The sequence below is a fragment of the Pagrus major genome, chromosome 15 (assembly GCF_040436345.1).
Source record: "Pagrus major chromosome 15, Pma_NU_1.0".
Classification (NCBI taxonomy): domain Eukaryota; kingdom Metazoa; phylum Chordata; class Actinopteri; order Spariformes; family Sparidae; genus Pagrus; species Pagrus major.
Genome location: NC_133229.1, coordinates 10,643,202 through 10,668,528, shown reverse-complemented (window position 1 = coordinate 10,668,528; position 25,327 = coordinate 10,643,202). Strand labels below are relative to the sequence as shown.

At 39.6% G+C, this 25,327-nt stretch overlaps 1 protein-coding gene across 3 annotated transcripts in view; it reads right to left on the bottom strand.

The window, feature by feature from the left end:
- Nucleotides 1-25,327, bottom strand: part of LOC141009307 (neurexin-1a) — a 272,300-nt gene that overhangs the window by 125,057 nt on the left and 121,916 nt on the right. For 2 of the 3 annotated variants that reach the window (XM_073481849.1, XM_073481848.1), the window contains 6 exons: nucleotides 24,121-24,147; nucleotides 16,833-16,955; nucleotides 15,533-15,914; nucleotides 13,869-14,059; nucleotides 12,666-12,839; nucleotides 8,642-8,761 (listed from right to left, as the gene is read on the bottom strand). In XM_073481849.1, coding sequence (XP_073337950.1) covers nucleotides 8,642-8,761; nucleotides 12,666-12,839; nucleotides 13,869-14,059; nucleotides 15,533-15,914; nucleotides 16,833-16,955; nucleotides 24,121-24,147 — 1,017 coding nt within the window. Of the gene's footprint in view, nucleotides 1-8,641; nucleotides 8,762-11,436; nucleotides 11,464-12,665; nucleotides 12,840-13,868; nucleotides 14,060-15,532; nucleotides 15,915-16,832; nucleotides 16,956-24,120; nucleotides 24,148-25,327 lie in introns of all 3 variants that reach the window. The other variant, XM_073481851.1, reaches the window with a different exon arrangement.

Genomic DNA, 25,327 nt, shown 5'->3' with positions numbered 1-25,327 from the left:
ATCAAAAGCAGCACTGCAGCATATACCCTCCTGACACAAAAAGAGTTGCGTCTTGCTCATTTTTTCCCCATTACCTCTGTTTAGCAGGTTAAGCAAACTTTGATTGCAGAATTAATTACATTCAGTCAGACCCATCATGTGGTTCATTGTCAACGTGTCACAACAGGAATTGGAGCAGCGGAACCCGTTCGACTAACTCTAGGTCTGTGGTCACAGTTGGGGCTCTTTAATGCACCTACCTCGTGCTCCACAGGTTGCTGAGGACATAATAGGTTTGTCATTAAGCCAATAATGATAGAGAGCCAGAAGAGCCCTTTTGGCTCACACAGAACTAAAGTTCACATGCATAAATATTAGTTGAGAACAGAAAGAATGGAATTAGAAGAAATTAGCTCTCCAGGCAGTGTCACTGCCATAGTAGTAAAATGTGAAAATAACATAATAGCCTATTAAATGTCATATGATAAGAGGTATAATTTCCGAAATGAAGGCTTTCAGCATTTGAAGTAACTCAATGAAATCGTCCTGCATTCCTGAGGTTTCTGTTTTTTTTCTCTTTTTGTCTGTCTCTGCACATCCTGTTAGTGTAAAGTCAGACCTACATTCACAGGGGTAACATTCATTCATATTGCTGTACTTAAATATTCATATTTTGTTTCTTACTACAGAACAATACACTGATTCTTGTGTAACTGTCATTGGGAAAATATTGTCATCTCACTGCGCTTTTTGATTACAATGTCCATCAGCATCTCAATTTGCAATTCACTGAACTGAAAATCAAATTTTCCCTTCAATTAAACGACGTCTGACTGTGAAATCATTCATAGAATGTCAACAGAGGCAATCAAAAGTTTTTAAATAGTTAAGCAGGAGCAAGTTTTTTGAGGCGTGTTTAGGATTCTTGCCACAGCTCTCCCCGGTGTCGTGTTCAGTAGTGCGACATTACAAGAGAGGGGAATATTCACAGTCTCAGTGTATCACCCAGCAGGCTAGTTTAGCAGATACTCTGTCTTCTAGTCAACACTTTAATTAGTATTGTGTTGTGGAGAAACAACAGCTTCTTATTTCCTGTCAACATGTCCCTCTGGGCTACCAATTAATAAAAAACACCTCAAAGATTAGATTCTCACCACTGCACTGCAATGAGCTCCAGATGAGATGCTGATTACAGCAGAGATTACAGTGAAGAGAGCTGAATGTGGGTAATGCTACTGCTCAACTCTGATCTGACCACATACTGTTCATTGACACAAAAAATAATCCAGGGACTCTTATAATAGACAAATGCAAAAAGAAGCGCTCTCCCCAGCTGCGGGGTGTGCATTGTTGAAGAAGCTCTGTCACACTGTATGAACATTTTAACATATGTCAGACACCGCTGCTCCTCCATACTAATGCCACTGCGCCAGCATGAAGTTACATCACATAATAAGCATCCTGTCATGCATCCTCACAGCTGTATTCTATGTTTTGCCATCATTCAAGTGAGCTATTAAAGTCATCTGGATGTTTGTGTGCGTCAAATCCATGATAATTCAGTAGTCAACGAAGCCGGCTGAAAGATATTAGCGATTCTTCACCATTTTCTGCAGGGATCTCACTACTTGGGCAAGGTTACAGACATGTTACAGCATCCACGGTGGGAGGAAGGAGACCTGGTTTCCATGCCAACAGCCTTTATCCAAATATGGCCACCGCTTCCTCGCACAGAAACCCCTTTAAATTCTGATACTCATTCAGCATAAGGAAGGCCAGATAGTGACCACGAAACAATAAAGCCTCTTTAAACAAGAATCAGGAATGACGAAAATCTTAAACAACCATCCACCTTTGCGTCCATCTGGACGAGCAAGCAGCAGCTATGGGATATGTGTGGAAATATATGAAGAGCCACATCCTACTACAGTACATACAGTAGGCACTGACACACTGTATAAGCGTGAAGGTGGAGCTGAACAAAGCATTACATTTCTAATAAACGGTTGATTTCAAACAAGTTTCTGACTTTTGTAATAGATGAGCTTGTGATAATAGATGAGCATAGTGTGTTAGCTCATGGTAATGAAGGAGCATGTCACCCAGTGCAACAATATGGGTTATTTATGTGTTTTTTAATAGTTGATGGACATCAATGGATATTTATGGCACACAGTTAAAAGCTATACCAGGGCAACATGAACTGCTGGAGAGAGTGAGACAGTGTTGCACATTGTTGCTGCTGACTTCATGGATTAACGTTACACTGCAGAATCCGCTACTATAAATGTAGTTGTAAGAATATCTCTGAGTCAGAAACAGAGTCCACCAAGCTCCAAATGTGGCCATATTTTCCTTTTGGCGAGTAAATTGCGTAAGGCTATCCGCCACACTGGCAGTTAATTGTTTTTGTACCGAAATAGTCACGTAATAAAAAACTCTGCCAAGAGTCACGTTTATCTCCATTGATTTATCTTTGCTTCTCTTGTCTCCGCTGTCTGTCTCAGAGTTTGACACTCATGGTGTATTCAGGTGCACGTACTCTACTCTTAAATCTACATGGCTTTGTACAGCAGAGTGCATGGGCATTGACTGGGACGTCATGGAGCACACATAAACTCAGAAATCTATACTCCAGTGGCCACAAAGGTTGTTTAAATTGGAAAGTTATTAAGTTTTTTTTTTCTTATTTTCCTTTGCTGAAATATACGGCTACATCTGTTTTTACTTTCTTGTTCCTCTGCTACAAACTTCTATGAAAAATTTATCAGCAAACTCAAACCATATTTTTGTACAATAGGTCCCCAAGTAACCTATCTCTGATCATTTTTTGTTTCAGTTTTACTGCAGCATTTTTAATAATTACTTGCTAAAGATGTCAGATATGGGAGATGCAAAGTTAATTAATTGATTAACTGTTATTTTGTTATCGCCAACCGTTCTGGGCCCCTGACCTTGAATAAAACTTTATTGCAGACTTTTGATTGATATGTTTAAGAACCCCTGAGCTATGCCAAGCTTTGGATACAATACCTGTTATGAGGATTAATTCATTCTAGTTTTTGGTCTAGAAAAATCTTGGTCTCTTGGTTTTATTCTGCGTATGTTGGATGTTTATGTACACATATGCATCACTTATTTTCTGTAAGTAAATATATATATATTTTTTTTTAAAAAGTTATGTAGCAAACAAAAAAAAAACCTCTCTACTGACAGCATGGACTGTTCATTTGATTGTACATGTGAAAAGCCTTCAGCTGCCTCACAGCAGATCAGTTAAACATTATATCAGATGTGCTATATTTCTTCTAAGTGTGCGTGCACATTTAGGGGAATGGCTGCAAGCACAGAAGCACTTAAGTATGCTCATCTCATATCTTGGGGCACAATGGCTGCTCAAAGCTAGGCCAAGCTTACAATTTGCACTGAAAACCCAAATATTCTCAGATCCTTAGATTCCCTGAGCTGAATTAAAAGAGGGACACATCCAGGGCAAAGAGGACATTACTTCCATGTGACAGCAGGCTGTTTACTCCAGTGCCTCATGTCCCCTTGGCCTCGCTACTCGACTGGGTGTCCCCTTGTATTGATCGAAACCAAACTAAGTGGTCTAATCCTCGCACGCCACCACAGAGGAATGGGACAAAACTGTCTGCTTTGCTTCCTGTGTGTGTGTGTGTGTGTGTGTGCGTGTGTGTGTGTGATTTTATCAGCATGATAAATCTGGTGGATCGTCAAGACTGTAGTGACCTATTTAAAAAAATGAAACAAAAATTCGAGGAACATGCCCTAAGATGAATGATTGTAGATTCTATATGCAGTTTTTAACTACAGGAATGTAGACAGTGAAGAATTGGACCTGATGCACTGCTTCTTACAACACTTAATTGTCAGTGAAATCCACCACTCAGAGGATTGGTTGTTTTCATTCGCTTAACTTTCTCAGATTTCTCGACTCAGAGTTTCTAGTCTTTTCTTAAATATCAAGTTGAAGTCTTGTCTTTGTGGACTGATGCAACAAACGTGTCAGTGTGTGGGTTCCTCTGTGTTACAAAGTAGCTGTCTTTAGATGACATGAAGAGGAGCGGCACGACAGACTCTTTTACTTTCTTCTGTATGTGCTTAAGAAATATCAAACCCAAGTCTATTGCAGATCACATCGTAGATACCGAGCCCAGGGCCCTGATGGACTACTCGCAAAGGTACAAAGACACAAGAATGAGCATTGACTCAGACCCATTAGAAATCAAGTGAGAGGGGTGCGTCTTTGCCCCTTGGGCACAGACAATGGAGGCTAGACCCGCACATAACCTCCATTGTTGATACAATATTGACATGGCACTAATAGCTCTGGCTATAAGACGGGGTGGAGGAGCAACCAGGCGGGACGAAAATTGCGTGAAGGCTAGGCATACCCCATCACTGTAGCCTCTCCGCGACCCACTTTAGCTCAACAGCAAACACCATTCTGTTTGTCTCTGTACATTACGCTCACATGCTTGACCACTGCAGGCAAACTCCCTCGGGAGGTCTGGACTTAAGATAAAGTCCCCCATCACACACGTGCACACACACACACATACAAATCAAGCTAAACCCCAGTGGACATTAGAGAGAAGACAAAATGCAATATGGCAATATTAACTCATACTCTAAGCTTAGAAGAAGGCACTGGTAATATTCTGCTTTTGGCTGATTACCGTCGGCTTGCGCTCGCGGAACATCATTGATGACTTCACCACACACAGATAAACGCAGTCTGTGTCTGCTGCCTGAGTCACTGTGTTCCACATGTCATTTTATTCCTACTGGCATCAAAAACAGCTTGTAGTGACGAGACCAAATGCATGCTTAACACCATTCACAACCATCATAATTCATTTCACATGCGCAAGGATCTGAGAGAAATTCGATTCATCTTGGCCAGCATGGCTTGTATTTTCTTTTTTTTCCTCAGAGTTTCACCGACTGTAGGTATCCAGGGGGGATAATAGGTTCTATAAATACGACTCTAAGACACTGTGTCCACAGTTCATTGAAAAAAGCACTGGTGTGAAGTGTTTGAGAGATGATGAAGAGAAGATCTGAAGATTGTTTTTATAGCTATGTCATCATCTCGCCAATCATTCTGGAGTGAGAGAGGTGCAGAACTGCTCTGAAAAGTTGAAACACTTTTATCATAACACACTCACGGCACAGCCAAGAAACGTTGGACCTCACTTGAAACCCAGTGCAGAGAGTGTGCTGAAACTTGCTTGATTGTTGCAGAATGTTGATTAGAAGCAGAAGCACTTACAAAGCAACAGAATGCTCTAGAAACTGCAAAAACATGAGCAATGAAGATGCTCTCACTGAGGGTAAGCCACATTAGTCAACTTAAGATGTGTAAATAGGAAAAACTAGTCATGTTGCCATTTCACTAATGCATGGAGAATGCAAGTAAACCATGCAAAGACAAAGGAAACAAGAAAATGTGTTTCAAGAAGCACCATGTGAAGCGACGTCCGCCATGTCGTTCAAATGTGCCAGGTCTAGGGCAGAGTATTTATACGTCATGGTGTTCAGCTGAAAGTCCTCCAGGAAGACTGCTTTTCTTGTATTTCCCCTTCATGGCTCCTCAAAGATTCTTTCTCACTCCGCAGAGCAGAAATAAAGGCTGTGTGATGGCCTGCAAGACGGTAGACCAGAAGGACTTCTGGCTCAAGCCAGGACTTAAGAGCGAGGAAATATCAAATGAGAGACTTGTGATGTGCCCGCTGTAAGTTAGTGTGCATCCTCCATAGGACAAAACAGATTAAATAAAGCAATGTGTGTTTGGCCACAAGTGGCAATGCAGTAATTTAAAGGACTTGCCACACAACTTTATGTTCAAGTTCCCAAATGCTTCTCTTAACTTCACTTGCTCAAAGAATGGCAACCCTCCGTATTTTGCACACCTCATCCTGCCTGCCTCCCACTTGACGTTGCTTTGGCCAATCACATAAGCTGACGATCAAACTTGCAGCATGAATGAATGAAACCACAGTGGATTGCACCATGGTGTGTCATGTGTATTCACTCTTTTTAAAATTCATTTAAAAATATATGAGCTAATATTTTTTAGTCAAATTTATCATCATCTCAGGTCATAATCATACAAAACAAACACTTTTTCCCAAGCACCATCTGTCTATAATTGTTTTATTCCTTGGTGACAAATGTTTCCTCATAGATGAAACCGTGTTAACAAATTTTTCAAATTAATGTAATTGCAGGTCGCTGTCACCTACTACAGTGGAGTGTTGTGATGATAAGCAACAGAAGAAAGCAAAGCACAACAGTGATTTAGAGGCAACTACAACCACAAGTATCAATACACAGCATTCTGCTCAAAATGATTTACATTTTGAGTGTACATGAGCTGAACAATGACATGGTCTTGTACCATCAGACATGATACGAGTTCCCTTATGATTTGTGACTGACAGCTGTACAATGCATCCTGGCTGTAAATGTTATGAGGCCAGGGGCTGTGAAATGGATATTTTCTCTTTTTGAGAAGGCAGGGTGCCAAGACAACCCGCTGGAGAAATACATGGAAATGCAGTGAGCTCCCCATGCAAGTTGCTTTCTCGGAGACCCATTGCGCTGTTGTAAATTGCCTGCATTTCAGCTTATGCAAATATATCTGGAAAAAAAGTGGTATTTTCCTCAGAGATGCTTCTCTCGTTCTATTGCCGCTCCCCCCCTCCTCTATCCCCATGACAATCCATCAACACAGATAAAACCCAACCATCTCCAGCTTCATTCTTCCTACTCATTTTTTTTTTTGGCAGAGTGAGGGTGTCTTGCATCACTATTCTGAGGACTAGTTCAGTTCATCCGTGGTGAAAGACATTTCTTGGAAAGTCTGTTTTTTTGGTAACATATTGCATCCATTGGGTCTGCACATTGATCTGTCCTATTGTTTTGTCAGGTCAGCGGGAATAATAAGACAAGCTGGAGCAACTCCACTCAGCAGGTACAGCACTTTTGCTCGGCTATAATATATGCATACATGTCCTGTGAGCTGCTCTGCTCCCACTGCTCTAAATTAGCTCTATGGGCCTGCTTGGGATGAATATGTATGACAGGAAGACAAGAAAGAAAAAAAGTTCCAAACTGCATTTCTTCCCCCTTTAACGCACGAGGAAGGTTCATGAGGAGTTCGGCATCAAAAATATCCCTCACTACCTCCAGCGCAGCCCCACTCCTGTGTTGATCCACACAAGGTCTGAGGAATATGAAAAGGGGAAGTAGGAACGAGCAGAGGAGGGCTTGGATCAGCACAAGCTCCACTCAAGCTCACATCTCATGGACAGAAGAATCCTTTTAGTGTTATCATAGGCAGCAGATATGTTCAGGCTACGAGGCTGCACAGGAATCTATTAACACTTTCTGTTGATAACAAAAGATGGGGTCTTATCAAGCTGGTAGAAGTGGCACAGAATGCATTAACATTTATGGTGCTCTCTCCTCTGCTTTTGTGTCATCTCCAGAGTGCCCACACTGTTCTTTTCTCCTTAATGCAGTTCAGCACTTTGCCCATTCATCCCTTACTGTGTGAACCGCTGCAGAAGAAAATAATGACCAAACAAAAATCCCTCGTGCATGTTTTGCATAAGAAAGTAGCCCATTTTCTAAAGGTGGAGCAGATATTACCCCAGTTCTCTCAAAAGCTAAACATTAATGAGCAGGCAGTACGTTAAACTAAATGCCAATTAAGCTGTCTTTAACAGAGATTCATATCACAGAACTTTTAAATTGCATCATGTGGCTGAAAGTAGGTTTGAATGTCTATGGTGTGTAAGAGGCTGTAATTGGTATTTGTCAATGCAACAGTCAACAGCATGCATTCTGATAAATTGTAATAATTAATATGTGCATTTCTGGTTAGTGTCATTAATTTTTTTTGGCATATTTGACTTGCTGTTGATGTTTTATTAAACAGAACACAATGTTTGTTGCTCCCTCTAGTGGCGCATCTCTCAAACTTTAATGAGCCTTCACTGAACTGTCAGCCAGGCATCTCCAATGTTAAAGTTCCTCCCCTACAGAGCTGCAACAGCTCTCGACTCCCTCTGTGAAGATGATATTCAAAGCAGAGCTACTGAAATAAAAAGCTGTGTGGAGATTTCTTTCACTGACCAAGTTAGAGCCTATGAGTCGCCAGTTACAGTACACGGTTTGGTGCCTTTATTTGGTGCGAACGGAAGGTTTACAAAGCAAGTATGTCATATTTCTGGCAAATGTCAGGCATTGTGAGGACACAATTATAGTACGCAGACAGGAAACAATGATGAGCTGGTTAAACTAAGTCGTGTGGAAGCGCAGGATAAAAATGGCCCTGCTGTTGATGCTAACACCCACCTTTAAATGTCTGACGCCAAGACTTTCCTGGATGCATTTAATTATCTTAACAGATGGAGTGAATTATGCATCTCTAATGCTGTGAGATGAGTAAGAGGCATGTCTTTTTTTTTTTTTATTAAAGATTTAATGACCCATCATCTAATATTCTGGAAGGGCCATGCAAAGTTTACCAAAGTTATGTATCACTACTCTTTAGACTGTAATGAGATAAAATAAATGAATCTTTACTCTTCAGACTTGGAGACTAAAGAAACAGGAAGTGGAATCCTACCATCGTTACACAGCGGTCCTCCAAATGTCGTCATGCTGCAGTCACAGCTGAAGCCCTCCCACTGCTGAAGACACACACCCTGGTTGGCACACGAGTCCTCTTGGCACGTAGTGCTGGGGCCTGAATATGGAGATAAATAGCAACTTGGTGAGCCGACTTTTATAATAACAAGCAGCGCAGTGTGCAGATTGACTCTGCAGTGAAATTAAATGTCACGCACAACATACAGACAATAGGCTTCTGCAAATGGAAGCAGACACAGAACAAACATTTATATGCTACCCAAAAAACTGTAACAACTGTGTATTTAGTCATAATTTATATTCTTTCAACAAATGCTGCTACCACATTCCCTGAACACTTGATGACTTTAATTGTATTCAGTAAACAGATACAACGAAAACCTCACAAGGAAAAAAAAACAGCATGAAAAAAACATCTGAGGTACATGAAATAAGTTTAAGCAAGGTCTACACTTGGATTAAACTGTCAGTGATTTCCATATTTTATTTTATATTTATATCTAAGGATAGCAGAATACAGACTATTATGTGTGCATTAGGTTATAGCACCCATTTAAAGTACATCTGGCTTTTGTAGCGTGTATTCAAACTCTTTTTTAGATTTAATGTAGCTTGATTATTATTACATCACTGTTTAAAATATGTCTACAGTATACAGTACACACAGTTTTTTAACTCTCCATTCCTTCTCCAAACTGCCACAAGTCCATGACCATCTGTAAAGATTGTCGATCAGATTATAATCTATCTATGGTGCATCTTGCACACCTGGGACTGGTTTCTTAAAGATAGACTTTGACTTTGGCTCAGATTAAGTTACTAGTCAGACTCAGGGCCCAGGACAAGATAATCTCAAAAAAAGCTAAATCAAAATTCACAAATCTAATATATTTTTTGTGAAACCAGCCTCTGCGTTAGGCAGTGTTTGATTGCAATCTGAATCCACCATAAACACAAAACATTATTACCAGCTGTGAACAGGGTCATAAGACAGCGATATGCAGAACCTGAGTGATCCACGTCCTTTTTAAATAGCGATGTAGTCGTGCTTCCAGTTGTGTTAAGAGCGAACGTTTTTTATCTTCATGCTTGTGCATCTATCTTTTACATCATTCCCCCAGCCTCATCAGTCAGTCAGTCGTGTCAGTCTGAGCCAAAATGTAGTGAGTATACCGCTGTATAGCCTGGCTGGCTGCCTAAGTGACGGTGATACTGAGTTAGTTCAGTTAATGGAGAAATGTTAGTGAAATGGGTTAGTATGGATGAATGTTGTCATCATCATCATATTGTTTTATTGGAGAATTATTTTGGTTTTGGACTATTTACTACTTTACTATTTACTATTTGGATAGTTAATTTAAAATTATATAATCAGAATAATATCACATACTGAATGCACATATGTTTCACTCCCCTTTACAGCCACGTTTACCCTTGTGAAACACATCCACCTTTAATAGTTTGGTCATTATTATGGCATTGAAAAAGTGTGTATTTATTTACTCTCGAAGATTTTAAAAGGAGTTTTACAGCTATTGAATAAGGACATACATTACTGCCTCACTCTTACATATTATCTTTTTTTCTGAACAAAGTGTAGCCACAAAAGCTGCTGCTCAGACTCAGAGTAACTATGGTAACTGCTTAATAGTTAAAGCTTTTGCTTTAAGCCCACTCAAGGCTGAAAAATGCAAAAAGTAAAATGGTGCACAGTGTACCACAACAAAAAAAACAACAAAAAAAAAAAACAGCACAGTTTAATTTATGATGGCAAATGTTTCTGAAATACATTTAATACATATCAATTTGCATGTAAGTACTTGGTATACTAATGATTCCACTGCTAATGAAATCTTTCATATTGTAATGGTCCTAATGAGTCACAAATCTTATGAAGTCTAATTTGATTTGACTTGACTCCCGAGTCAAGTAAACAACGAGACAACAGACGTGAAATTGCATACTTCTGAAATCTAGTTAATATCAGACATCATATTCTAAATGATTAATTAAGATGCAGAATCATCTATTTTTTGAGAGGAGTTCCCATTTTTGTAATGTTGTCTGAATTAAATGTAAGCCTTGAATTATAGCTTAATCGAATTACTTCATTTCAAATTTACATTCATTATAAATTAATTGACTATCATCAAGATGCATCTGACTTGCTTTCAGTACTGGACGCTGGTTCTGTTCTTTTGCAGCACACTGCTTCTGGCCATTAACACTAACAAGGCTGAAGACTGCTGCTTGATGTAGTTTCTATAGACTAAACTGTAATATGGCATTGGTAAACATGGGACAACAATGATTATTTTCATGTAAAACATAAATATGACTGAAATTTGAGTTAAAACCTCTTTTTTTATATTAAATTCATGCAACATTGTTATTGTGACTATGAGCCATGCAAATGTACTCCTTACATCTACAGTATGTGGACACAAAATGAAAAAAAAAAACGACAACATAATCACAGCAAAAACCAAAGTTATGTCCAAAAAAACGGACGAACGATATGCGAGTGTGAATCAAAAATGTGAGCCCCATAGACTTCGATACAAGATGATAATGATACTTGTATTCCTATGGGACTGAAGCCCATTTCATATGACAGGTGGGTGAATTCAAACAAGGCAGTCATCTCGCTCAGGGGGATGTGGAAAGTGTGGAGGTAGAGACTGTGGAGAGGTGTTGGGGAGGGAGGGCATTGCAGACGCAAAAAGAAGGGAGGGAAATCAGACTCTGTATCAAACAGACAGAGCTATCTACCTTGCAAGTCAGCTTTCATCAATGCAACTTTTGTCAGCAAAATAATAGGAAAGGAAAAGGCAAAGTACACCAGCTGTTAGTAAAGCACCGAGATGTCAGAGATGGAGCAACAGAAACACAGTGTTGAAGCAGGGCCAGGATTGAGGCAGAGGTCTGTCCAAGAAAGAGCCAGAGGGGAAAGACTGCATTGTAAAATGGAGGCCGGGTTAAAGCCAAACTGTAACAGCAACTACTCTCAAAATGCAATCAGCAGTAAGAAGTAAAAGCATGCAATTGTGAAGTCATTATGATTGGAAGTGCTTTGTCGCTTATGTTCAGTAAAACATAAAGTAATAGAAAGTTGAATACTTTCCCTCTCATATTGTGAAACTGTCCCTGCTGTAGTCAAATACTATCAGCGACCTTCAATACCTTCACTAACTGTGATATCATAGAAGCAGTTTGCGACTGAGAGGGACCATTGATGGTATGTGGCACAAACAGCAGGTTTGACAGCCCCACACATGGTGCTGAATTTGATTACATTCGTAATGTTGGAACATGAATAGATCAGAAGTTGCGTACTCGATAGAAAATGAGTGGATGAATTGTGAAATTAAACTAAGTGAGTGAAGTTGAAAAATAAATCAAATATTGTCTCTGGATGTGGTGCACACATTAGACTGGGCAAATGATATTCATGCATGCAACAAAGGCTTCATACATAATTCAAAAGGATTGCTTCTGGCAAACTCTCAGATCCAGCAAGCATGCACAGAGCAAAAACAGAATGGGGGATAAAATGGGAAATAACACTGGCAGGACAAATATGGCAGAGAGAATAATCAGATTATGGCTAAGTGAAACAGAAATGATTGCCTGTGGAGAGTGTCAGAGCTTGATGCATTCTAACAGAATACTAACACACTTTATGGATGTTAAATTATGTGCCACAGGTTGGCAGTGTGGGTGCCTGGATGGGTGTGCTTCACAGTGCTCATGTGAGTCCTTGTCGGACATGCGTGAGCACTGCATGGTGTCGCAGTGGCCCTTTAGCATAGTTGTGTGTTAATGAGGAGAAATCTGGGTAATTAAGAGAAGAAGGTTTTTAGGGTTTTATTAGTGAAATCAGATGTAAATCTATTCATATCAGACCAATACAATTAAAAAATTACCCTTGATTGGAACATTTAACAAAAATAAATAAATAAATAAAAGCAACATAAGGAGTTTCGTGTGAGACTACTCACCTTCACATCCCCTCTCTATCTGTCCAACACAGTCTATAGCGTCTGACATCAAGTCCGGGAGCCGCCCATTCAGATCCACTGATGCCAGACAACCTTGAAAGCCCTCCTTGGCGTGCACCAGTTTGGGCAGCTCCTTGTACATCTCCTTAGCCACCCCACCGATGTAAAGGTTGCCTGTGCAGAAAGGACAAATATAACAATACTGACCCCTAGTGGAAATAAAATGCAGTGCCAAGCTCACCATATCATGCTTTTTACAATGAAGAAAGAGGCATTTTAAGGTCAGAGCAAAAGCACAGCAGTGTTACTCGTCTCCAAAGACTACAGTATTATTCTGAATTGATCAGTTTTTTGAAAAAAAAAAGGGAGTGTGCTGTAAGGTATTGCCAGTGTTGCTTAAAAAGCCTTTTCTAATTGTGTTGATGATATTTTATTACATTATGACACGATATCAATATTGTTTTTCATGTCTAAACCAGAACTGTGTCATCTGTTTTCAAAAGGGGCACTTTGTAGTTCTGGGGAAGAAATGTAAACTCTGAATTTTAATATTAACAATATTAATGAGGTAAAACTACAAAGAAGAAATTCTTATTTTTACATAAACAAGCCGTTCTCAGAGGAAAATAAGGTCCCCAGAGCACTGTTTGAAGCTAGAAAGGTGGCAGGGTCCGCCACATATAAACAAAGTCAAACAGTATCAAATTGTGTTGTTATGTAGGGTCACTTTATATATATTATTGTTATTTAATTTTATTTATTCAGTCATGAAAATGAATGAAGATCTTTCTCTTCTGACTAAAATTTCTTCCCCAAAACTACGTAATGCACCTTTAAAGTAGAACACTAACAACACCAATATCCTTCCAGATAGAAACATTTTCAAAATCTTTGTAACTGATAATTTTTCAAATAATTTCTATCAAAGGTTGGTCTGCTAAACACAAATTGTCTTTTTCTGAACTCGCTGCTCCACATGCACAGCAGTGTTGGCTGCTGAACAGATGGGGGTTTAGTTTCTTGCTTAAGGGTACCTCTGTTGTGGTAATGAGTGAGGGCCAAGCATTGCTTTTTCCCTCCATCCCTGCAGGGTTTATCCTGCTGGTACAACCTTTCAGTCACTTCTCTCACCTCTAGGCCACTGCTGCTCCAATTTAACAAAATCTGAAACAAAAAAAACATAAATTCACTCCTCCTACGCACCCTTCAGGTCCAGGTTTTTGGCTCCCGTGGTCGTCTGCGTAGTGACCTTGGTATCAATCTTGACGGTGTGGAGGTTGTTGGTGTCCCTGGAGATTATGACATTGTGCCAGTGGTTGTCGTTCAGAGGCTTGTTTGAGTTGCCTTTGATCAAGTGGGCTCCATTTCCCAGATCGGACACATAGTGCAGGTAACTGGAACCAGATATTTAATGACATCAGTGGAGGCAACCATGGACAGGAATGGAAGGACATGAAAGCATGGCATTATGAAAAAGACTTCAAACACAGCATTGTGGGTGTTTCCAGAAAACTGAAAAGTAGTGCCATAAAGCTCTGAAAACTTGAGTGAGAGTGTGCTTGTGTGTGCTCGTGGGTGTGTGCCTGTGCATTCAAATGTATAGATATGAGAGTATCACAAAGAGCAGCTGTCTTAGAAGGAGCTAAATAATTGGCAGGTTGCGGAGTTAACAAAAGGTTCTGGGCTGTGCTGAACAAATGGGTCTTAAATTCTTTGGTTTACAGGCAATTTATGATTTGCATGCTCATTTTAATTAAAATGTATGACTTTAATGTTTAGCACATTGAATACCACCTTAACTCCAGGCATTAGTTAAAAGAAGGTCATTCTATAGCTGCAATTCAGCAATAAGAAACACACCCTTGTGTGGTTGATTCCCTTTTATGTTGGGTATTTGTTGTGCCTTCATGAAGATTAAAAAGAACAGTAATAGCCGACAGCTCTCTCAGTAAATATTCTGGCAGAGAGGCGATAAGAAAAGAATTTGAATTCCCATAGTAATGACATACATAGCTGTCAAGAATAATACTCTGTTTGGAAAGTGTCATATAGTATGCAGAGCTGCATTATTAAAATCATAATCCATTTATATGGAGATTCCTACACAAATAAACATTTTGCTACACTAGTATAAAACTAATTCAACTCAGTTTAAACCTTTTTTCTTCATCTTTACACCTGGTGACAGGCACGTCTGCCCCAGAACCTCAGTAATTTTTGTGTAAGCAGAAGAGCTGTGTGGTTACTGTAACGAGAGCAGCAAACAACCTCATCTGAACAACAAAAACACAAGAGAGCCACCCACACCGCGTCAAACTTCATTTACAAATTCCCTGAAAAACACATCAGTTTTGACAGCATACTGACAGCATTGTTGTTTTACAAGTTATCTCAAGGCATGAAAGCACAGACACCAAAGCCAGACTCCCACACCAAAAACACTGTCAAATCTAGTGAAACAGGAACAAAATATATCTTTTACACTTTAAAGCAGCTACTAAAACTTTAATTTTGCTTATTATGGCAGCCCCTGTGGACAAAAGCGGTATCAGCACCACCTACTTCATATCATAATGACTCTTTGAGACTCCTTAATTCATCCTCAGCACTTTGCCTTAACTTTGTAAAATCAATACAGTACAATAGTGCCAATAGTCCCATTTGCTTATGTATAGTAGCATCGGTATTAAATTGATACTGTTTCATAAACAGTTAAAAGTTCCTTGTAGAATGTTTAGGGTCTAAAATTCCCAGTTTGAGCCCTTGAAAGTGTAACATAAGTGAATATGAGCAGATCTACTTTAAACAGACAAGTTTGTTCAATCATTGCAGCCATACTTGAGCTCTACAGGGAAGTATCCACCTACCCTTTGACCAGCTCCACCACAATGAAGTCATTTCCATCCCCGCTGTTAAACAGGATGAGGCCGTCAGAGGAGGTGGTTTTGAACTGAAAGAAAAGGTGCATGGAGTAGTAGGCCTGCAGAGTGGTGAGGGTCACGTAGCTGGAGCGCGACTTGAACGTGACGGGGTCGGCGATGATGTTCTTGAAGCCGATCATGGCGTTGAGCTCGCAGTAGTCGATGTCGCCGTTTTTACAGAGGTCTATGTAGGCCATGCCATTGAAGGAGAGGCTCTGGAGGTGACCGATGAAGTTGGACGGCACCATGGACATGTAGCGTTTCTCGGTCACGATGCCCGTCTCAATGTTATGGAACTCCAGCTGGGTGTGGTCACCCGCCATTTGACCTTTGATTAGCAGAGGAGGGGGGAGGGAGGATGTTAATGGGGGTACACGGCCATGGCATAGCATTAAGTTTCAGTTTGGGCCCCTACAAGGGAAAAAGTTTGGGCACCCCTGCTCTAAATAATGACAATAATACCATTTGAAATATTTATTAAAAAGATATCTAATATTAATTCCAGCAAAAAAAAGAAATTAAAGTAGCACAACATAACAAATTATCAGATGATCTATTACTTTTTAAAAAGTTTTGTCTTTTTAAACTGTAAATTAATCATGAAAACTGTTTTTTCTTGAGGTTGCAGATTAGACAATACTGAAAAGTACGCAGAAAAGAACAGATCAGTACAGTACAGACTGTAGGTCTTAGAATAACTCAGATTATTTTCACATTTTCTGCTGCTTAAGGCTCCACAGAAAGTCCATCTGAAAGTTTTGTTGTAAACTGAAAAGTAACATCAACTTAAATGTGTACTATCCCCCCATAATGACAGAACCAGCACATTGTGTCTTATTATTGAATATTGTAGCCATCATTAGACACTTGCCATTCTGCTACAGGACATGTTTTAATGTGTCTGTTGTTTTAATCAGTAGCATTTTCCAGAAAAACATATTAAAGAAGACTCACTCCAGATGAGCAAATCATCTAACCTGCCACAGCACAGATGATACACTTGAAGTTGTCTTTAATTCTGATACAGAGCTTGTGTCTTACCTTGAATCTGAGAGTATATATGTTCTATGTTTGTGTAGCGTGAAGGAGCTTACAAACTTTTATTTCATTTTCATTATGCAACCTTGTGTTGTACAATGACAAATAAGTCAACTTGAACCCTGAAAGCCTAACAAATGTTGTGCAAAATTTCAGTTTATGAGGATAAAAATACAATTCTGTCAGAGGAACAGAGGATGAGAAGTACCTTCCACGGGCGGCAGATCATCTACGGTCAGTTTCAAACTCTTGCCCCTCCTGAACACACGTACAGTGTGCCACTCATTATCGTTCAGATTCTGACCCGCAAAAATAGTCTCTGGACCTTTGCCTGCAGGACAGTCCAAACAGCGGTTAACACACACGCATGCATACACACAGCATACATTACAGACAGGCTGAGAGATAGAGAGGGGGCAGAGCGAAAGGAGGACAGAGTGGATGAGTTAAGTAGTTTGACAGAGGCAGAAAACATTAAGGTAAACATAGTTAATGGTCCATAAAAACACATCATTCTGACTTGCATTTGCTGTACTGATCGCACCATTAGATAGGGCATCACATTTCTGAATTCTCTCTGAACACCATTTTCCTCAAACCAGAGGAGGAGGGAGGCGGTAATCAGGATGTCACATTAGTATTTACGACAACATTCAACACTAACTGTTTTGCTGTATCGTGTGTAAATAAACGCGGGATAATTAGATTTCAATTAAGGCTTTTCATTACAGCCAGTCTCTCATCACTTGTGGGTTTTTTTTCCATTCCTATCACGCCACTTGGTGGCAGCAAATAACCACCGAAATGCCACGACAGAGCGAGGCACTTTAACACTGAGCATCCCTCTCCATCTTGTTTACCTCCGACAGTGCAACCTAGTATTAGATTTCTCTCATGTCCACCAAATGAAATGAAATTGCTATATGGAAAGAAAGACTTGAATAAAGGGAGCAGTGTGCCCGGTGGTGAAAAGAACAGACGAGCCACGCAAGTCCAGGAAGTACAGAGTGTGATTTTTCTTCTTCTTTTTTTTTTTTTTTAATCATCGCCCTTGAAAATAAATGGGTGTTTTGGAAAAAGCAGCAGAGGGCAGGTAGCTTATGTCATCAGCAACACTATAGAAACAACACAAATTATATTATTAAGTGTGATGCATACATTGCATCCATAAATAATACCAAATGACCGCTCAGCTGAGCATAATTTAACTATAAATACTTTGCTGATACATCTGTGATTCATTCCTGCTCTGAATCCTGAAACATGCATTTTAATATTTCCTAAAAGTGTGTCACTGCTTGCAGTCAGTAATAGAGATGTCACACAGAATCACAGTGCCAAAAGCCTCAAAGAGCGATAATCAAATTTAGAATCACAGATAAATCAGAGCAACTGCGAAAAAATCTCTGTGATCTCATGAGCACAGAGAAAAAAAAATCTCTCTGAGATACTTTCCTGCATGTAGATATTCCTACATGGGTCCAATTGGGGCAACGCATTATTTTTTCATGCAGCCTCGGTCTTAGAGCATCTTTGAATTGCTACACAGCTCTGATGTTCCCCTGCTGGGCACACATAACCAAACAGGCCAATGAGGATGTGCCACTGTGACGGTATTAAAATCCCCAGGCTCCGGATACCTCGCCCACTATGGGGAGCATTTCAGATGGGTGCCAGGTTCATTCCCCCTGCACCCATTTGTGGCTATTTATTTCGTCCTTTTATGCAATCTTCAAAGCCACGATGCAATGTGTATGCAAATCTGAGGGTGCCAAAGTACTGGGACACACTCAATCTCAGAGGCATAGTTCTGCTTTGTAAGCACTAAACACCGGGGCAGGATTGAAACCAGACGACTGGCGAGGGATTAAGGAGGAGAGATATGAAATAATGGGATGGAGTTGGACTTGAAAGCATGCTTGATCTTTGCCTTCCATCATCCTGTCCTTGTTGCTCTCCAAGGAGGAAAGAAAGGGAAGGGGAAAAGAGGTCAATCGTATTAAGGAGCACATTTCTGCATGACATCCACTACTGTTGGGCTGGCGTTCTTGCTTGTATTGCAGTCTGTGGTCCAAACAGCCAGCTGCTGGCCAGACATTAAGGGCCTTTAGTCCAACTGTCTGCCACGTCAAGCCCTCTCCAGTGCCCTCACTGATGGTGATCTATCTGCAGTGATGGATCTCCAGTGATCTCTCCTTGCCTCATTGACTTCAGGCCCAAGGGAACAGTGGCGAAGTGTGGCACAGGGCAGCATGAGAAGATGTGATTATCCAGTCAATCAGCTCTGGCCGGCTGGATGACAGGCCAGATACTGGTGCTGCCTGCCCGGACACTGTGACTCACCCAGGTGGAGGCAAGAAGGACTCGCTGACCAAGCAGCAGGCCACTACTGCTGGATTACCATCAACACAGACACCAAGAGCAAGCACACATGGTGGGGGAAGCTTAGCAGGCTGCACATGTCCATGTCCAATCAATGCCTCACTAACGGAAAAGCCTTTGTGAAAATGTTTGAACAAGCAGAGGTTAAATAGTGTTAAAACAATAAATGACGACAATCAATACTAATCTGTGGCGGCCATTTGCATTCACGCTCATTTGCCTCACAAACAGACACTGCTCCGTACTGAAGATGCTGTTTCGAACACGACTCAGTGTGAATGTACTACAACTTAAGGGGGACGTAAATGTTTAAACCCAACTTTTAATTTAAGTAGTTAACGTTTGTTACAAGGACCACTGAGCCAATGAGTTAGCCTCTTTATGAAACTAATTCAGTGTAACCATAAAGTACATCCTCATAATTGCTCTTTAACTGCCCCTTCACCATTCTTTTCCCTCACTGGATACTACAGTAGAAACATACAGAAACATAATACAGTTTTAATATAATTTGTGGTATTGTAATTTTATTGTTGCTGAAGGGAACGTAGTCTTACTCTCTTAGAGCAGAGAGCGCAAACAAGAGTTTTTGATGCTTTCCAATATTTTCATCTTATTTTTCAGCCTTACCTAGTTAGATTTGTTATATAAAAATAGCTTCATCAAAAAGATGACTATAATCTTTTAGGAAAGAGGCTATTGGAGGATCCAAAGAAAATATTTATAACTCTGTGGAGTCTTGCTTTTCTTCAAAGTAAAACATAAATCTCAGCACTCTTTCACAAACCAATAACTTTCATATAGTCCCTTACGAGGCCATGCATTATGCAGTCATGAAGGGATCCTTTATTTATCTTCAGGTTGACTATAAAAGACTATAATTGTTCAGATACAGATAGAATCAAGCAGTCCTCTATTGCCAAACATAAGGAAAGCCTCTCCACCATTCCTAACTTAACAGCAAGCACCATTAAAGGTGTAATTTCTGGAATGTGACCAGAATTCAAAGATAGCTTCAAAAACATAGGGGGCAGGAGTTTGCCGGGACCTCAGATCACGGGGGGAGTCACCATGGGCGACAGGGCCCAGCTCAACTGTATTTGGCTGCCTGATGTGAGAGTGAATACAGCCGGACACTCAACTGGGACTGAACCCTCTGAGACCGGGGTCAGTTTGAAGACAGGGACAGGATACAGTATGGAGGTGATTTACAGTGGCTCCTATCAGCACTATGACTTCAGGGATAACAAGACACGGCAGCCAGGGACAGGGGAGGTGTGCAGCAGGGAACAGACAAAGAGCTATAGGACTATCGCCTCCTGCCTGAACAAAGTGATATTACACTGCTAGCTGGTTAACATGCTAACTTCAGTAGACATATCCGCAACACAATACATAGATTTTGACATAATGTCAACACTGTTGTTTCTTCACACTATGTTGATAATGTTTGAGTTTATTTTTTTTTATGTTTTAAATCTTATAAATGATCCTTTAAACTTGATTATACCAAACGATTTGGAAATACTTGGTCATGAGCAGTGGCGTCCCTAAGGGGGGACCAGGGAGACACTTGTTGGCAACCCCACTGGACCCCCACTTACAAGCTACTCATCATTTTCATTAAGTCAATATTGAAAAAAGGATGAAAATAAGAGCAAGTAAGGTATCAGAGGCCCTTCTGGCCCCTGTATATATGTATATTTATATATATATATATATATATATATATATATATATATATATATATATATATATATATATATATATATATAGATATATATATATATATATATATATATGTATATATATATATATAGACATATATATATATATGTACACACACACACATATAATCATAATAGCTATAGCGTAAATCTGTTTTCTAATTTATTCTAATTGTAGTGGGTATTCAGTATCTTTAATAAGACAACCATTTCATTACTACTCAGAAAGTAAAAACCAGCAACATCTAAGCATTTAGCTATACACTGAGGTATAATGAATGGGCTCATACAGAGTGGTCCTCAAATAAATTCACATGTTTAAATCTAGCCAAAAAACCACTGAGGTATGGAAAGAGAACGATGACACAAATAGCAATTTGAATTTATATGAACCTTTTCTCGCAATACATATAAGTGCTTCATAATGACAAGTAGATGTAAGTCTTCTGCTTTTAAGTATGCACATATCTCACCCCCTGTGCATCCTCCTGTTAAGTCATGCGCTCATTTATCATTTCTAACGCGCATACAGGTGTAATACCCATGTAAAAGAATCTCCTGCAGCTCTTTCACACTAAATAACGAAAGATTGATGCGTGGAAAAGATCAATTATGAGAGGAAAAGAGCCTTGGGGATGTTTCGCAAGAAGGTCATGGAGAGAATAATCACATAAAGTTGCCCTCATCAACGCATCCTGGCTACACTGTAAATTGTCATTATCCTGCAGTTCAAGTTAATAAATAATAGAAGACCAGAATGGCAGATAGACAAAAAAGCCAATCTGTCACAAGATATTTTTAGTTCATATTTTTAGTTTGTTGTCACTCAGTGCCCGTTAACAGTGTTTAAGTCGAAGTGGCAGTGTTTTCTTCAGACAGCTCTGGGCAGCCCCAGGGAGCCTGGGTCCCTAATTGACAGTGATGTGTTCTTTGAGTCGGTGCTGAAATTCTTCATCCACCAAGCTGACCGGAGCTGCAGCGCCTGACAAGACACATTAATTAACACGGGGTGGGGGGGGAAGAGGACAAAAATAACACGGAGCAAAATAACAACCTAGAAAAAAAAAAAAAAATTAAACACTAACTCCTCATGAGTGGAAATAAGCGCAGGCTTAACACAGTTCTTTCCAAGAACTTAAATTAAACATTTTCTTATGACACAATTAGGTCTGAATCCATTAAAGAAAGAGCTGCTGTTTGCTGTTTTCATCGCTGTTTTATCTAAACATTAGCTTTCCCTTTGGCGTCATATTAAATATAGACAGAATCGAAATATTTTCTCTTTGAACTGTTGCTTTGTTGTGTTTGAAAAAACATCAACATTATATTTCTTTATATCTACCAAAACATAAATGAATTCTGGAGAAGTGACAATATGACACAGTGTTATTTAAGACCGATATTTCATGGAGAAAATGAGACTACATTATCAAAATCACACTGTGCACAAACAGAATTCATACCAACATAACATGTTGCATAAAATTACTTAAATGCAAAAACAGACCAGTGCTGTATGGTAATTTTTCATTTTGCATTCTTTCCACAGCCTGTGTGAAATCATCCAGCCTGTTAACATACACTGCTTTACACTACACTGTATGATGCGAGGGACTAAAGGGACTAAACTATTGTAGTTCTACATCTTAAAGGGGCACTATGTAGTTTTTGGAGAATAAATTCAAAATCAGAATTTTTGTATTTACAATATTGACGAGGTCATAATATAAACTCCTTTTCCATTACTGAATAAACAAGCTGAAAACAAGGGCCCCGGAACACTTAAAGAAGCTAAAAAGGTGGCAGGGTCCGCGAAAGGTCAGTTTGTTTATTCACTTTATCGAGACATGGGAACAAAGAGTTTGTTTATTTAGTTTGCTCAGGCATCAGTCAAAGATCTTTCTCGTCTGATTAAAATGTCACCTTTAAAGATTGTGAAATTTACATTTATTCCTCCAGTTTTACACTCATCCTGCCTCCATCTGTTTCAGCTAAATGATGCATACAACTTAATGGAATTGGAAATATGAACAGAAAAAAATTAATAACTAAATATAGAAATACATTAATGAGTGAAATATATGGCAAATATTAGTACAACAACCACTGGTACACGGATAACGCCTTCACACCATCCTTATAAACCAAGAATGACCTTTTAAAGCATTGGAAGGGGGAATTAGAGCTTAGAGCCTTTTTTATTTGCATGCACAAACAAGGGATGCAATCCAAGATGCATGAACAATGCTATTTAGCATTTAGAAAGGTGTTAAGAAGGGCTGGCACACAGAGGCATGTCTAGAGGTCACATCGTGTGATTCTGTGTGGAGGCGTTTGTTGTGTAAGTCTCCGCTCCTCATCAGGCAATGACCTTCAAATACTGTAACACTTCACACACAAAGCGTTCTCAACACTCGCACTGTTTTCAGAGAGGACGGCGTGTCCTTATATACAGTGCACAACACTCTATTACCGAGCTTAAACTGTCTAATTTCTGTTGGTATTTACTGATACCGAGAGTGTGTCTGTCACTTCAGAATCATTAAACAGGAAGAAGGCTCACGTATTATGACTCCAGCGAGGTAATTATTAATTCATCACTGTTCCTGAATAATAAATGTCAGGGATATTTACCTCCCAAAATATTGCAATGTAACCTCTGTGTTGAGACACACACACACGCATATATCCAGCGTGAATCCCACAACAAGATCTATCCTCTCTCCCTCCCTCTTTATCCCTTTCTTTCTGCTCTGCGAGGCAGGTTAATGAGAATAATAAAATCACACTCTGTATTTCCTCCGCGCCTTGAATGGCCTCATCAATTTACAACCGGCGTGAAATACTGAAGTAGAAAGGAAACAAAAAGGGGAAAAAAAGAAAAATGCGAGGAGGGAGGGGGGAGAGACAGGGAAATCATGCATGTCTAAAATACCTGCGCTTCCAAAAGCATGCGTTTTATATCAGCCTGAATTCATGAGTGAAAAGGTTCGTTAATTAGAGACAACTCAGTGTGCAGAATCACAGCTGACTGCCATATTTGGGTTCGTCATTAATTCAAGCCTCCCTCCCCACTGCTCATTATTCTCCTGGACAGCTGATGCACGCAGCACCACCAAGCACTTAGCGTGTACCCGTAGCTGTTGGACTTGGGATGATATAACGTCAAATGCAAGCTGCAAGTCAGATGTATTAAATATTATATCAGTGTGCAGACTGATTCTCAGTGCCACTTTTGGGGTATTTTAATGTCAGGATCATATAATGGCTACAGAGAAGAAATTAAACATTAAAGTAAACATACATAACAACACTTCAATGTCCAGAAACAGTAAGAGTTAGAGAGTTAGAGTAGAAGAAGAAGAAGAAAGGTGAACAGTAACTTACTGGTGGTACAGTTAATCCTGATACAATCTAGATGGGGAAGAATAGATGAGAGATAAATTCATCTTTCAACGTTACAGCTGCAGACATCATTAAAGCATACAGTCCACCCCTCTGGGGACGCACACACGGACACTGTCCGTCCTCTGATGCTCTCACCCATGGCCCCTGGAGCTGCAGCGAGCTGGTAAAAAGCACTGCAGTATAGTCGTGCCAAGAGGAGCACGGCATGGTTTACAGAAATACAAGTGGAGCAGGAAATCAAGAGAGCTGAGGTTTAGTTTCATGTTTTATCTTTGTTTTGTCCATGTAGCCAGTCAACTTATTTGATACATATTGCATCTGGAGGATTACTATTTATTTTTATGAAATGATTTGTACAGTATGAGAGCATCAGATTTCGGTCAGGGTCAGACAGGGCCAGTTGGAAGCTATTTTGATTCTCTCCATCCGTCATCATCTCTATCTGTCTAACTATCTGTGCATCTATCCACCCGTCAAGATTGAAACTCAACATTACAGTAAATGAATGGGTACTTCTACAATTATTATGGTGCTGTAAGTAAGACTAGCAGTGGTGGAAAAATAACTAGTATAAGCCAGGGAGGACAGTATGTTTTTCTCCAAGTACTGTACTAAACACATACTGCTATATCTTATGCTACTTTATACCTCACTACATTATAGAGGCAAATGTTGCACTATTTAATCATCTACATAAATCTGACAGCTATAGTTATAGTTAGTTGGGGTTGATGCAGTGTTACAGTATCGATTTTACAACCTAACAAGATATAGAGTTCATAAAATAAGCAATACAATCCTGTGAACATGTGAATGCATTACTGATAATAATCCAATAATATAAGTCTATTATAATATAACATTCAAGTATGGGCCATTATGCATAATGACTGCTTTGACATTTATATTGACTTTGCTGATAATACTAATGTACTCTTACTTGAGTCAAATCGTGAAAAAACACTGATTCTAATAATCCCAAAAAATCGAAATATCGGATCAGATAATTGGCGAGGCCGACGATCGACTGACCCACAGCATACAGTATATGCATACATGTAAATATATGCATAATTTACTTTTACTTGTACTTCAGTTCATTCAGTATCAGATACTTTAAGACTTTCCCTCAATTACTATTTGTCTGAGTGACTTTCACTTTTACCAAAATAATATCTTAACAAGA